The sequence below is a fragment of the Nerophis ophidion genome, linkage group LG19 (assembly GCF_033978795.1).
Source record: "Nerophis ophidion isolate RoL-2023_Sa linkage group LG19, RoL_Noph_v1.0, whole genome shotgun sequence".
In the NCBI taxonomy this organism is placed as follows: domain Eukaryota; kingdom Metazoa; phylum Chordata; class Actinopteri; order Syngnathiformes; family Syngnathidae; genus Nerophis; species Nerophis ophidion.
Genome location: NC_084629.1, coordinates 30,142,620 through 30,159,331, shown reverse-complemented (window position 1 = coordinate 30,159,331; position 16,712 = coordinate 30,142,620). Strand labels below are relative to the sequence as shown.

The window sequence follows — 16,712 nt, the reverse complement described above, 5'->3', positions numbered from 1 at the left end:
GCTATATCTTGCCGTGCTATCCGTATTGGCATCACTGGATGACGTCACAGGAAAATGGACGATGGCTTCACAGATAGCGAAAATCAGGCACTTTAAAGCTTTTTTTAAGGGATATTCTGGGATTTTGAAAAAAATTTCAAAAAATTAAATAAGCCACTGGGAACTTTTTATTGGTTTTAACCCTTCTGAAATTGTGATAATGTTCCCCTTTAAATGACTGTATGTAAACAAACAACTTGGGGGTTAAGAGGTTAATGCTAATGAGCTGTGTTTGCAATACTGTGTACTTTATCCACCTTTCCAACTTAAAAGACGGCACATATCGCTTGCAACAAGGCGACGCTAAGGAGTAGTAAAGGAGACACTATCATAGCGATTGGCATGGGAGCTAGCGACATCATGCTCGCTTAGCATATTCGCCGAAGAAAAACAAAACAACGGAACTTGCAGGTCTTAACGTCTGTAGCTGAGCGAAGGAAAGTTGGCGGAGATGTGTAGTGAAGCCCACTATCTTTGGTTTGACTTCCTGACGCCACAAAAAGGGGCAACTTTAAAAGCCTTTTAGCGACCGATTTTTCTCACGCGTGAGAAAATGCAGGATACGTTTCTGCATGCAACACATGGTTTATGATTTAGAGAAAAAAAAAGAGTGTGGTGGTAAAAAAAAAAAAAGAAAAGAGACGGACGAGAGACAGGAAGTGAGTCTGTGGTGGAGACAGTTCACTACCGGGACTGTCTGGCAGCCCAACCCTGTTCCTCTTCTCATCGCACCTACGACAACATTCTTCTTCTTCTTCTTTTTGTCACTTCCTGTGTGGCCTTTCAGTGCAAAGGTCACGACATCTGCATCGACGTATGTATATAAAAGCATGTGTGAGCGCTCGCGGCGTGACCTCTGCCAATTAGCCGTGATCGAGTTTGACAAACGACATCATCAGAAGTGGTATTGAACGCTTATTGGTGAAGGAAATGCCACTCCGACGTTTTATCGATGACGGAATGAACGCCGTCGTCGGACCGCGCTGAACAAACCCCAAAGACTCACCACATGTTGATGGATGACAGCATGAGAGCAGTGAGAGGAGCAGACCACATATCGCTTCAGACTGTTGTGACGGAGTGAGGTTATACTGCCCTCTGCTGGCATCATTCCACATTACATATACAGCAGCAGGATAAAGCTTCTGATTGATCATCGTCAAGCATATCATCATTTTTTTAAAACATTATTAAAAAATTATTCATTGTTGTTTTTGGTATTGTAATATTTTTTTCACAGCGTTTCTTTTTAAAGTATTTGATTACTGTATTAAATTCACTGTAAAATGTATTTTTGTTAACATATTTTCACTGAATATTTTAAGCATGTTTATTTGATATCTAATAGTGTTTTATTTTTTCCTCCAAATTTTAATTTGTTTGTTTACTGTAATATGGATGTTTGCCTATATTTATTTGTGCAATATTCCAAGCTATTTCTGTCTTACATTTAATTTATATATTTATGGAATATTGTTTGGTAACCAAATGAATTGTAATTTTTTAAAATGTAATTTATTATTCATTATGTAATTATCCGCTGTATTTGAGGTGGCGACTTGTCCAGGGTGTACCCCACCTTTCGCCCGTGCCCCCCGCGACCCCAAAAGGGAATAAGCGGTAGAAAATGGATGAATGGATGGACGGATGGAATATTGTTTGGTAACCAAATGAATTGTAATTTTTAAAAATGTATTTTATTATTCACTATGTAATTATCCACTGTATTTGCTCACAGCATATTAAATATTTTTTTTTTGTTAGTTTACTGTAAAATGGATATTTTTTCTTATCATAGTTGCCTATATTTATTTATACAATATTCCTAGCTATTTATTTCTTAAGTTTAATTTCTATATTTTTGGAATATTTTTAGGTAACCAAATGAATTGTATTTTTTTTTTAATTTTTTATTATTCACTATATAATTATCCGCTGTATTTGCTCACAGCATTTTTTTTTTGTTAGTTTAAGGTGTTAGTTTACTGTAATATGGATATTTGTTCTTAGCATATTTGCCTATATTTATTTATGCAATATTCCTAGCTATTTATGTCTTATATATAATTTCTATATTTTTAGAATATTTTTAAGTAACCACATTTATTTATTTTTTTAGTTAATTTTATTATTCACTATATAATTATCCACTGTATTTGCTCACAGCATATTTAATTTTTTATATATAAATTTGACTCATTTAGTTTAACAGTTAAGGAGAAATATAAGCTTAGAGGATAATCTAATATAAAAACATGTGTATGCCCATGAAACACTTAAAACCTTCAGTATATCACTAAGTGGATTTAAATTGTGGAATGGTTAAGTAAAAAAATCAAACAAAGCACCAATATTAGTCGGTTTAAGAGACTGTTCAAACTACACGTGCTCACAAAGTACACAGGACAAGAATTATGATTATGAATATTTTTTCTTGTCAGCATTTTACCTGATTAAAAAAAATATATAAATCGATGAATTGGGTCAATTTTAAACATTTTATTCCTAATGTTCTACAAATGTTTCATTATATTTTTTTATTTTTTATTTAGACTTTTTTTTCTTAAACTTGCACAATTAATTATTTAATTTAGAAGGTTAACAATATAATGAATAAAACATTGAAAAATAATGATAACCAAATAAAAATGTATTATGTATTATATATTATACCATCCTCGGCCGAGAGTTGGTTTGTCGGCCGAGGGTGGAGTCGGTTCTATCGGTTGCTTTGTTGGGTCTGCTCCTCTCTCTGGCCATGCTCCCCCCACCCCAGCAGACAATGGCGTGGAACACTACAGAGGCCACAGCAGTGTATATGTTTTTTTTGTTGTTGTTGTGGTTTTACTTTTGTGGCTGTGTGTAGAAGTGGCTGGTTGCATCAGCTCTGCTCTTTTAATGTCCTTTGATGTTTCCCTCTTACAAACATATTTATGTGTGCTATGGCCATGAGGGTTTTTTTTTCCTTGGCCTCAGTCTGGACCCCCTGTCCAGGGGCCCAGACTGAATTTTTTTTCTCACCAACCCCCCCAAGTGTTTACCTGTTCCTCACCTTTTTTGCAAAGGGCGCCGGAAGTTTGCAGACCCGTCAGCGATCAAGTTCTGTCTCCCTGTAATGTTTGTCTGATCTTAAATGGGATTGTGCTGAAAATCTTAATTTCTCCTTGGGGTTTATTAAACTATTTCTGATTATGATCTGATTCTGATTCTGTTGTGTTTCTTCTACCATGAATTGATTGAAACTTTTATTAGTAGATTGCACAGTTCAGTACATATTCCGTACAATTGACCACTAAATGGTAACACCCGACTAAGTTTTTCAACTTGTTTAAGTCGGGGTCCACGTTAGTCAATTCATGGTACAAATATACACTATCAGCATAATACAGTCATCACAAAAGTTGATCATCATAGTACAAACATTGAATTATTTACATTATTTATAATCCGGGGGTGGGATGAGGAGCTTTGGTTGATATCAGTACTTCAGTCATCAACAATTGAGTCAACAGAGAAATGGACATTGAAACAGTGCAGGTCTTATTTAGTAGGATATGTACAGCCAGCAGAGAACATGGTGAGTTCAGATAGCATAAGAACTAGTTCAGATAGCATAAGAACAAGTATATGCATTAGAAATACATTTGATTATTTACATTAGGTTATTCACAATCCGGGGAGATGGGATGTGAATTGAGGAGGGTATTAGTCAAGGGTTGACGTTGCCTGGAGGTGTTGTTTTAGAGCGGTTTTGAAGGAGGATAGAGATGCACTTACTTTTACACCTGTTGGGAGTGCATTCCACATTGATGTGGCATAGAAAGAGAATGAGTTAAGACCTTTGTTAGATCGGAATCTGGGTTTAACGTGGTTTGTGGAGCTCCCTCTGGTGTTGTGGTTATGGCAGTCATTTACGTTAAGGAAGTAGTTTGACATGTACTTCGGTATCAGGGAGGTGTAGCGGATTTTATAGACTAGGCTCAGTGCAAGTTGTTTTACTCTGTCCTCCTTCCTGAGCCAGCCCACTTTGGAGAAGTGGGTTGGAGTGAGGTGTGATCTGGGGTGGAGGTCTAAAAGTAACCGGACTAGCTTGTTCTGCGATGTTTGGAGTCTAAATTTGAGGGTTTTGGAAGTGCAAGCGTAATCGAAAAAGGGTTGAATGAGAGTTCCCGCTAGAATCTTCAATGTACTTTTGTTGACCAGAGGGGAGATTCTGTAGCGGGATCTTGTTCTTTGGTTGACCTTTTTGATTACCTTGGTTGCCATTTTATCACAGGAAAGATTGGCCTTTAGAATGGAACCTAGATAGGTGATCTCATCTTTCCTGGTGATAACAATGTCACCCACTTTAATAGTGAAGTCACTGACTTTCTTAAGGTTGATATGGGACCCAAATAGGATGGATTCCTTTTTACCTAAGTGAATGGATAGCTTGTTGTCAGCGAGCCAGGTGCAAATATTAAGGAGTTCAGCACTGAGGATTTGTTCCACCTATGACTCAGGACCTCCGTATTGTGAGGCACATGCACTAACCAGTATTTAATTTAATAAACAGAGCATTGGTATGGTCATAATAATCCGCATAATTTAAAATTCTAATGGCTTTCTTTCGAAGTGAGAACGTCGAGTTGATGTTTGATTTGTAATTGTTACCCCAGTTTTCAGATTTCCAGTACTACTTAGGACCTTCGTATTGTGAGGCAGATCCACTAATCCAGGGGTAGGGAACCTATGGCTCTCGAGCCAGATGTGGCTCTTTTGATGACTGCATCTGGTTCTCAGATAAATATTAGCTGACCTTGATTTGTAATTGTTACCCCAGATTTCAGATTTCCAGGACTACTTAGGACCTTCGTATTGTTAGGCAGATGCACTAATCCAGGGGTAGGGAACCTATGGCTCTCGAGCCAGATGTGAGTCTTTTGATGACTGCATCTGGTTCTCAGATAAATATTAGCTGACATTGATTTGTAATTGTTACCCCAGATTTCAGATTTCCAGGACTACTTAGGACCTTTTTATTGTGAGGCAGATGCACTAATCCAGGGGTAGGGAACCTATGGCTCTCAAGCCGGATGTGGCTCTTTTGATGACTGCATCTGGTTCTCGGATAAATATTAGCTGACATTGCTTAACACGATAAGTAATGTCTAATTTTGCTGGTAATCACAGAGTTAAAAATAACGTTCAAAATGTAAAACATTCTCATGCATTTTAATCCGTCCATCCAATTCTACCGCACCTCTTCATGAAGTTGCATTAATGGTGAAAAGTATTTTATTTGTTATTTGTTAACTTCAGAATAACAATGTTATTAAAAAGTGTGAAGTGAAGCGAATCATATTTATATAGCGCTTTTTCTCTAGTGACTCAAATATCTAAGTTACAGTTAAACCATTGTAGGTGACACTGGGAGCAGGTGGGTAAAGTGTCTTGCCCAAGGACACAACGGCAGTGACGAGGATGGCGGAAGCGGGGATCAAACCTGGAACCCTCAAGTTGCTGGCACGGCCACTCTACTAACTGAGCTATATCGCCCCAAAAAGAATAAGAGACTTTAAAAATGTTGGTCTTACTTTAGTTATTTTCAGTGTGACGTCGTTGTGGCTTGTGCAGCCCTTTGAGACACTTGTGATTTAGGGCTGAATAAATAATCATTGATTGATTGATTGATTGATTGATTGACAGTGTTAAAAAATATTATATGGCTCTCGCGGAAATACTTTTTAAAATATTTGGCTTTCATAGCTCTGTCAGCCTAGAAGGTTCCTGCCCAATTGTAAGCAAAACACAATAAATACAATAATGCATGTAAAGCAACTTTTGGTAACTCATAGTTTCCCCCTCTCCTCTTCTCGTCTTCCAGTTCCATGTCACCGTTCAGTATTGACAGCATACGTCGCCCGCGGCGGTCGGAGTCGCCCGATTCGAAAAAGAGGCGAATCCACAGATGCGACTTTGAGGGCTGCAATAAGGTTTACACCAAAAGCTCCCATTTAAAAGCACATAGGAGGACACACACAGGTGAGTGGCTTCCAACCGGAATATCCAGAATCCAACTCATTTTGCATCGTGTTGTCGGTTGGGTGTACTTTCCAGGAGAAAAGCCTTACAAATGCACCTGGGACGGCTGCACGTGGAAGTTCGCCCGCTCCGACGAGCTGACCCGACATTACCGTAAGCACACCGGGGTGAAGCCCTTCAAGTGTGCGGACTGTGACCGCAGCTTCTCCCGCTCGGACCACTTGGCTCTGCACCGACGCCGACACATGCTGGTGTGAGCCCACAATTCAGCTGCCGGGGGAGCGGGATCTCCCTGGGAAATGTTTTTCAGCAGGCCTGGATGCAGCACATCCAACACACATCCAGAGAGCGAGCGAGAGAGAGAGCACAAAACAGGGTCAATTTGGACTTGGAAGAACAATCAGGATCTTTTAATTGTTCTGAAGCAGCACTGTTTGTAAATGTTTGGCTTTGATTTTTTTTCCCCGGCTGCTTTTACAGCATTTAATAATGTGAAAGACCTCCCCGGGTTTTTTTCTCTCCACGCCGGCTCTTTTTCAAGCAGATTGGACGCTTGGCCAGCAGAGGGCGCCACTGGATGACAGAAGCAGCCCACAGTGGCGACCACCCTTTCAGCTGGTGCTGGCCCAGGAGCAGCAACAAGCCATCTGTGCAGGAAGGTGGGTTCAGTCTTTTTTTTTAAGGTGGACCCTTTTTAGTGCTGTGATTAGCAATCAGATCCGTAAAAAAAAAAATCAAGTGCAATCTCACCAGGTCATGTTTCTTTCTTGAAAATTGCTCACCCTCGTGAACAGAGAACTTTGAAAACAATCAAGAGAATATTTACCGCCACAGAGGCACCTTAAGGACTCTTTTGCTTCTTCTTCTTCTTCTACTCTCAGCCCAGGTTTTGGAATTTAGTCGTTTTTTGTTTTTTGTTTTTTTTTTGCACAGCAGCACTAGACTGTACGCTGGCTGCAGTGTTACAAAGGTGGCGGCACACAAGTGAATACAGACGAGCAATACTTTCTGAACGCCGAGCTCCGCCCTCTTTGCGTCCTTTCTTGATGTCAAGATTTTGCTCCGCCCTCGGCTCGTTTTTTTGCTCATTTCATCCAACACACTTTGTCAAGTATGGATTTTTTTGATACATTTGGTTGTGGTGTACTTTTGTTTTTGCGGCACTAAACAGTACGTGGTGGGCCCCCGGGGGGTCAGATATGCCACTGTTCGCTACAAAAACAAACAAAATCTCACAGAAACTTACCAAAAGCCCCCTCAAAAAACATGAATGCTCGTGTATGACACCAAGTCAAAAGTTTGAGAACAGCATGAGAAAGTGGGTGCGAACCTTGGACTGGTCCTTTGTCGTAATCATAGCAATAATACGTATTGATCAATTACAGTGGAAACTCTTAAGGCAGAGGTTTCAAACTCAATTTACCGGGGGGCCACAGGATGCAGGGCCGCAAGAAAAGATTTCTTAAAAAATATATTTTTAAATGTCTTTATTTTTCTTTTCAAAACAAAATAAAATCAAAATATAAATGCACAAAATGGGAATTAAGTAATGTGAATTAAACAATAATTAATGAAAAAAAAATAATGGTTTGAATTGGTCCAGGTTGTCGGGGACTGTTATTACTGACGGACAGGTGTCGCCCTCATCTCCATGGCAACGTCTCTGTCGCTTTCACTCATTTGCCACTTTTCCACTAATGCAGGGGTAGGCAACCCAGAACGTTGAAAGAGCCATTTTGGACCCAAAGAACAAAAATCTTCTCAGGGGGGGTTGCTCGCCGTGGATATTACAGGTACGGTAGCATCGGGCTAACATCACGACTGACATGTTACACGTCCGATTCGCTCAGCGCTGGGGTCCAGTGCACCACAGTTTTGTATTGTCGCTCGGTCCTTCGGCGGACTGCTTTGGAAGCTAGCGGGCCGCTCGTCTCCCCGGCATGGACTTTTTACAGCTTCGCCGGGGTAGGGAGCAAGAAAGAGACTCACAGGGAGGTAAGAAGAGCGCGTGCGGGTCTAGTGGAAAAAGCGGCAAAACGTTTCTCTGCTTGCATCACGCAAGTGACGTCAATGTTCGGCCCTCAAGAGCAACATTCCACACCGTGATTGGTAGATTCCTTCAGCTTGGCACACAACACTGTCAAGCGCCGTTCATATAAAACTTGCGGACCGCACTAACATTAAACTTTCATATTAAGGTGGGGGTAGCAAAATAACGTCTTGCGTGTCTGAGACCCCTGTCTTAAGGCTTGTATCTCTAAACAGTTCTCGCTCGTAGGAACAGAATTAGTCTGCTTTAGTGTCAACATACTTGCCAACCCTCCCGATTTTCCCGGGAGACTCCCGAATTTCAGTGACACCTCCCGAAAATTTCCTAGGGGTACCATACTCCCGAATTTCTCCCGATTTCCACCCGGACAACAATATTGGGGGCGTGCCTTAAACGCACTGCCTTTAGCGTCCTCTCTCACTTGAAAAGGAGACTTTAATTGATTGATTGAGACTTGTATTAGTAGATTGCACAGTACAGTACATATTCAATATGCAATTGACCACTAAATGGTGACACCCGAATACGTTTTTCTACTTGTTTAAGTCGGGGTCCACGTTAATCAATTCATGACTATTATATATGTCTGTGTTTTCCATAGGTTTATGTGTAACTCATAAAGTAGGCAGGCACGGAGCTATTTCTCAGCATGTGTTTATTCCAGGCCGGCACGTTAATACACTGACACGCAGCATCCGGATTCCCATCATACATTGCTTCAAAACTACGGCAAGTAGTAATGTCCAAAAAACATAACAAAGACGAAGCAGAAGAACGAAGAAGAGACATGGCGACGACGAGTAAGAAGAAGAAGTATGCTTGCAAGTTCCAAAATGAATTTTTTTGTAAAAAAAAAAATCAATTCATCCAGGACAGCTCGAAGGGGAAAGGGTATGCAGCCTGCAAATTTTGTAGATCAGACTTCTCCATTAAACACGGTGGCCAAATGGATATACTCATTCATGAACAGATTATTTATATATCTATATAAGAAATACTTGAAAATATATACACCTCCCCAATCTCTGGAATTCAGAGGTCTCAAGGTTGGCAAGTATGAGTGTCAATTGTAGCCTATAAATGTTTAAAGTTACATTTAAGCATCCGTAATTGACAAAAAAATGTCTCCAGTATGATAAGAAGCAGTATAGCAGCAAGCTCGCGACCGGAACAAGGGATGTGTGGAAACCTAAAAAGAAATAATAATAATAATAATTAAATAACCCCCAAAAATTATCACGCGTGTTTACCGAACCTCTTGAGTTTTCTGTTCAAATTTTGCATCATTCAAAAAAAAATACTTAATAGCAGCCCGGTGAAACAAGGGTTAGTGCATGCGCCTCACCATACGAGCGTCCTGAGTTCAATCCCGGGATCTTTCTGTGTGGAGTTTGCATGTTCTCCCCGTGACAGCGTGGGTTCCCTCCGGGTACTCCGGCTTCCTCCCACTTCCAAAAACATGCACCTGGGGATAGGTTGATTGGCAACACTAAATGGTCCCTAGTGTGTGAATGTGAGTGTGAATGTTGTCTGTCTATCTGTGTTGGCCCTCTAATGAAGTGGCGACTTGTCTAGGCCTTACCCCGCCTTCCACCCGAATGCAGCTGAGATAGGCTACCCGTGACCACGAAAGAGACAAGCGGTAGAAAATGGATGGATGGATGGATTATCAATAATAACGGCATGAAGAGGAACATTTCATATCCAGTTATCATTATTCTCCGGGTGTTGTTGAGTGTGCTCAAAAAGAACTCACAGTTTACACATGCTGAAATATTTTAGCCAAGTTTTCTTCTTTCTCCAGGAAATGAGCAGCACTTTTCACAAGTGCGATGTTTAAGATTTTACAATTTTAAACGGTATTAATATCAGTCAGGAATTTAACCAAAGTGGATCATTCTAGTAATCATCTTGACATCCCTTAACTGCATGTTGACCTAAATTTTTTTTATATCAAATACATTTTTTGCAAATATTTTTTTTTTTTGCATTTTCGATAAAGTTCAGAACTTCCCCCTTAGCGTCAAATAAAAATCTGTGACTCGCTGATGCCTGATGCTGAAATGCCTTTCGTATTTAAGGCGTATTTTCACAAAAATATTGCTGTGTTGACAATTTTAGGACGGTTGATTTCATTTTGAGGTTCCACTGTTATGATCTTGGTAGTCCCGATTTTTCTTTGTCCACAAAGATATGATGAACAATCTTTCCCACGTCAGTACGCTAATGCAGTGGTTCTCAACCTTTTTTCAGTGATGTACCCCCTGTGAACATTTTTTTAATTCAAGTACCCCCTAATCAGAGCAAAACATTTTTGCTTTGAGATAAAGAAATAAAATACAGCACTATGTCATCAGTTTCTGATTTATTGAATTGTATAACAGTGCAAAATATTGCTCATTTGTAGTGGTCTTTCTAGAACTATTTGGAAAAAAAGATATAAAAATAACTAAAAAATTGTTCAAAAATAAACAAGTGATTCAATTATAAATAAAGATTTCTACAGATAGAAGTAATCATCAACTTAAAGTGCCCTCTTTGGGGATTGTAATAGAGATCCATCTGGATTCATCAACTTATTTCTAAACATTTCTTCGCAAAAAAAGAAATCTTTAACATCAATATTTATGGAACATGTCCACAAAATCTAGCTGTCAACACTGAATATTGCATTGTTGCATTTCTTTTTCACAGTTTATGAACTCACATTCATATTTTGTTGAAGTATTATTCAATAAATATATTTATAAAGGATTTTTGAACTGTTGCTATTTTTAGAATATTTTAAAAAAATCTCACGTACCCCTTGGCATACCTTCAAGTACCCCCAGGACTAGGCGTACCCCCATTTGAGAACCACTGCACTAATGTGTGCTACGATACTGTATCTACACTTTATTTCCCCAGCTATGAAAGCAGTTGTTAATATTATCAGATATCGTTGCTAAATGCATTCATTGGACTGAAGCCAGTAAAAGAAAACGGTGACCTTTTTTTAATAGCACCTTTTACGCTACACGCCCTTAAAAGGTTATATATAATAAATCCCCCCCTTCCCCCCTGCATACTTACTCGCAGTCCAGGAGGTAAACCCACGCCATGTGTAAAATGTATATGTTATCCTTATTTATGTACTGTATATAATTTGTGCACATATCATTACAGGCCGATTGTGTTATCAGTTTATAGCAACAGCACCTTGTCATTATTTAGTATGATTTTTTGTTGTTGTTGTTGTTAAATGATTTTATTGAAGATGTCAATTTATCAGACGAATAATCATCATCATATTTTATGATCCGTATAGTTTATAAATATATATAAATATATATATATAACATTTTATGATCGAGGGGCACTTGCTTGTATAACTTTTGTGTTTCTGTAAAAAACAATTCACAATCTGCAATGTTGTAATATATGTGATGAAGTTTTACAAACAAACATCTTGTATATACGTTGGCGAAAGAGGGCTTTTTGATTATAGGAGCAGGAAACATGTTTCTACAGGAGAGACCAACATTTGAAGACGCTTTTCATTTCTTTTTACAACCGGAATAGTTGAATTTCAACCGGTTCGACATCAATGCATTCTAGTCGTTTTTTTTAACATTTTCGTTTCATATATTTGTCAAAAGGATTAGTCTTAATTTATTTTTACATTAACCTGTCCCATGTCATTGTATTTTGTTGTTAAGCATGAACACACTAAGTTAATACAATGGTCGGAAAAGTCGTGTCTTTATCAATTTAGTCTCATATGATTATGAATTTTTAATTAATTCGTTTTTAATATTTTTATTTTGTTTATATTTATAAAAAATAAATAAAAAAAATTATGACTTTATTCTTCGAAGTCAACAATTTCCCTTCAATAATACAACTTTTTTTTCCTTGTAATATTTATTTTTCTCCAAAAAAAAAAAAAAAAATTCTGATATTATTCACAAAAGTAACTGTTTTACCCCCTTTTTAAAAAAAAATCACAATCATTTTGTTGGACTTGCATCTTATGTCACTATATTTTTGTAATTCTATAAATTCTCTATTTAGACTATTATAAATATACACTATATTGCCAAAAGTATTTGGCCACCTGCCTTGACTAACATATAAACTTGAAGTGTCATCCTATTCCTAACCCATAGGGTTCAATATGATGTCAATCCACCTTTTGCAGCTATTACAGCTTCAATACTTCTGGGAAGGCTGTCCTCAAGGTTGCGCAGTGTGTTTATAGGAATTTTCAACCATTCTTCCAAAAGCGCATTGGTCGAGAAGGCCTGGCTCTCAGTCTGTTGTAATTAATCTCAAAGGTGTTCCATCGGGTTCAGGTCAGGACTCTGTGCAGGCCAGTCAAGTTCATCCACAGCAGACTCTGTCATCCATGTCTTTATGGACCTTGCTTTGTGCACTGATGCACAGTCATGTTGGAAGAGGAAGGGGCCCGTTCCAAACTATTCCCACCAAATGTATCCTGGAGCTTTTAAAGTTCCTTTCACTGGAACTAAGAGGCCAAGCCCAACTCCTGGAAAACAAACCCACACCATAATTCCTCCTCCACCAAATTTCACACTCGGCACAATGCAGTCCGAAATGTACTGTTCTTCTGGCAACCTCCAAACCCAAACTTGTCCATCAGATTGCCAGATGGAAAAGTGTGATTCATCACTCCAGAGAACACATCTCCTCTGTTCTAGAGCCCAGTAGCGACTTGCTTTACACCACTGCATCTCACGCTTTGCATTGGACTTGGGGATGTATGGCTTAGATGCAGCTGCTCGGCCCTGAAAACCCACGCCATGAAGCTCTCTGCGTACTGTACGTGGGCTAATTGGAAGGTTGCATGAAGTTTGGAGCTTTGTAGCGACTGACTGTGCAGAAAGTCTTTGCACTATGCGCTTCAGCATCCGCTGACCCCTCAGTTTACGTGGCCTACCACTTGGTCGCTGAGTTGCTGTTGTTCCCAAACTCTTCCATTTTCTTGTAATAAACTAGACAGTTAACTTTGCAATATTTAGGAGCGAGGACATTTCACGACTGGATTTGTTGCTCAGGTGGCATACTATGACAGTTCCATGCTGGAAATCACTGAGAGCGGCCCGTTCTTTCATAAATGTTTGTAGAAACAGTCTCCATGCCTAAGTGCTTGATTTTATAAACCTAGGGCTGGGCCAAGTCATTAGGACACCTGATTCTTATAATTTGGAATGGGTGCCCAAATACTTTTGGCAATATAGTGTATTTTAGTTAAAATACCAATATATCCACTTTATAATCATACAAGAATATTCGTACGTACTGTAATAGACATTTTTCCCAGTTTTTTCTTGTATTATGTTTTTTTACCTGGTGTGATTATGACATTTTTTTTTCCAATATGATTTTCATAGTGTATGATTTTTTTTCTTCTTAAATACACATTTCTGCTATTTTTTGTTTTTTAACAAATACTGTGTTTGTAAGATTAGGCCCCTAAATACAAAGTTTTTCCGAGAATTCATTTGTTCTCGTACGGTTACAAATTTTTCCTTATGTATGTTAAGGACATTTTTACAGCATTTTTTTTTTTTTCAAATAAAATTGTGACTACATATTTTTCCCCGAAAACATGCCATTTGATTTCGGAACAATCCGACTTTACTCCGATCGTTGAATTATTGAAATACATTAGTGTGGAACAGGTTAACGTAACAAATATCACGTAGAGTCAATGTTTTCATTCCATTCGTCCGTGTTAGCTCACGATCAAATCCCAAATAACAATCAAAAAAGTTTTGTAAACATGAATTGCAATCTCCTGGTGGCGTTCCCAGCCGAGATATTGTATTGATCAACAAAAGTCGGGCGTATTTTATTCGCCGACATTTTTGACAAATTGCAGACAGGGTGTATTGTATTTTCGGCAAAACATATTTTTTCCACATTTTTAAAGCATAATTTTGAAACGGTTTCCAGGGTCAAAGTTATGCAATAACAATAATAATAATACAAATAATAATTTTGATGGTGATGAATAGTGCCTCATGTCACATATTTTGATTTGACCCATTTTTTTCAACGTGAGAAACCAACAATAATACAAAAAAAAAAAAAGCACAGGCAAACAATATGCAAGTCGGACCTCGAGATGTTTCAACGGTGAATTTTGATGCCGTTTATTGTTCAGCAACATTTCACGCTGTTTTTCACTGCGCCTTTTTGTACATTGCAATAACTTTCAAAACCATCGTATCCGTTTTAGCGATTCATCGAGGAATCCAACTTAATGTAAGATTGATGCCTTTTTACTAAATCGGTTCTCTAACTATTTCACTTTCTGTCTTTTGATTTCCTGGATCGGAAGAATTTCGAGCGGTGAAGCCGATGTTTTTTTCATTTTGCTGATATTTCGTATCGTAAATGGTTGTTCCTGTATTTACGTAAAGTGAGTGTAGTGTAAATATACATTTTTTTTTTTCTGGCAAAATCTTTTGTGATCTTTCCGTAATAAAAATGTGATATCGCTCAGCAAAGTCCGCTTCAAAAGGGAGATTTCTGCTCAAAGAAAAACAACGACACTGTTGTTGTTGTTTTTTCCCTCTCTCTTTCAGATCTTCAACAAAAAAAAAAAACATGGTGCCCTTTATTTGTGTTACACTTTGTTTTAAGTAGCCTATCCAGTCAGTGGTTTGTCTTGTTATTTGTATTTTCTTTTCTTTTATATGGATGGAGCTGTGAAATTCAAATGAGTTGAAACATATAAATGTATATTAATATGAATGGAGGCATGAAGGTTAATAAAATTGCATTTTCTATGTAACACCAGCAAAGTATCGTGCTGTTTATTAACAACGTTATGCAATAACGTTACTTTTTCTCGTAACAACTAATCTAATTACTTTTATGTACATGACAAGGCCGTTACCGATACGTGCCAAGATGAATGTAATATGGTTGTATTGATCGCTTCGGAATCCCACCCAGTTCACTTCAGAAAAGTCGGAATGTGCAATATCACTGATGTTCTTTCCGATCCAACACCGAGTTAGATTCAGGCTGGCATTGGCGATACCGAGACTTGGGCAAATATACCCAGTGTGTCTGGTAAAATAAATAAAAAAGTAGTGAATTTGGGCAATCATCCCCAATAGATATAAAATGACATGGCAAACCAATTATCTTATTTATATTCAACTCTTATATAGGGTCTCCAAATAGCTAACAATAAAAGCTGATTTTTTGAATACTGATGACTCATTTTAATGTCCAGTCAATTTGCTATTGGCACCCTCATATCTGCTGACCTGGTCCAAAATACAACTGCGGTCATCCGGAAGGCCCAGCGGAGACTCCACTTCCAGAGGGTGCTGAGGAAGAACAGACCGGAGAGACATCTGATGGTGACCTTATATTGCTCGGCTGTCGAGAGCCTGCTGACGTACTGCATAACAGTGTGGTACGCCAGCTGCACTGAAGCAGACAAACAGGCGATTCAGAGGGCCATAAAGTCTGCACAAAAAATAATCACCTGCCCCCTGCCCTCCCTGAAGGATTTACATAACTCCCGCTGCCTCAACAAAGCCAAAAAGAATCACCAAGGTCAACACACACACCCTGGCTTCCACCTGTTCGACCTGCTACTATCGGGCAGGCGCTACAGGTGCATCAGAGCCAGAACAAACAGCCTCAGAGACAGCTTCTTTCCCAGAGCTGTCACCATGTTGAACTCTAACTTATAATAATAATAATTCACCCCTATACAATATCTAACCCTAATACCCTACTGTGCAATACTACCTTTCGAGTGCAATACGTCCGACACTGATTGTTATTTATTACTTCGGGTACTCTTGTATTGTTCTGTATATTGTACAGTATTTTGTATTTCTATAATGTTTTGTATATTGTCTAGGATTGCTTATTATTTTTATTGGATAGTAGTGTATTTCATTTGTTAGATTTTTCCTTTATTAGCTCTTGAGCCCATATTTGTTCCCACAACCGCACCTTAAATTGGAGTCCTTAATCTCGTTTTAGGCAAATATAATTACAATAAAGTCCATTCTATTTTATTCTATTCTATTCTATTCTATTCCATTCTATTCTTTTCATGTTTTGTCGTCACGTTCTGTTTGGTTTTGGACTCATTGGGCACTCTTGTTTCTTTTGTCACCTTGACTACCAATTTGTTTTCACCTGTCATGTCACGCACCTGGTTCATTTGGACTCATACACCTGTTAATCACCACAGCATGATTTAAGCCTGTAGTTGCCAGGGAATCAGCCTGGCGACATCACCCTCTATCACCTCCTACACACCCATGTTATCCATGCCGACGATCCATGCTCTTTCTCGGTCCAAGTAAGTTTTTCGTTATTCTTGCCACAGTGCAAGTTTTTGTTTTATGACCATAGTTTCGCCTTAGGGCAAGTTTTTGTTTTCAAAGCCAAGTTTTGAACCTCCGCTGAGAGTGCCTTTCATTTGTACCTTTTTTTTAAATTATTAATTAAAAGATGTCCTTACCTTCACGCCATGTCCGTTCCAACCGCTTTGCACCACGGGAAACAAACCACACCTATGTCCCCGTCTTGACAATTCTATTCTAAATAAACAGAC

The 16,712-nt window shown here is 38.7% G+C and overlaps 1 protein-coding gene across 1 annotated transcript in view; it reads left to right on the top strand.

Annotated features, from left to right (window-relative positions):
- Positions 1-14,925, top strand: part of klf12b (Kruppel like factor 12b) — a 147,230-nt gene extending 132,305 nt beyond the window's left edge. The window contains exons 5-6 of the mRNA XM_061879762.1: positions 5,906-6,063; positions 6,139-14,925. Of these exons, the coding sequence (XP_061735746.1) occupies positions 5,906-6,063; positions 6,139-6,320 (340 nt within the window). The 3' untranslated portion in view covers positions 6,321-14,925. The remainder of the gene's footprint in view (positions 1-5,905; positions 6,064-6,138) is intronic.
- Positions 14,926-16,712: the final 1,787 nt, after the last annotated feature.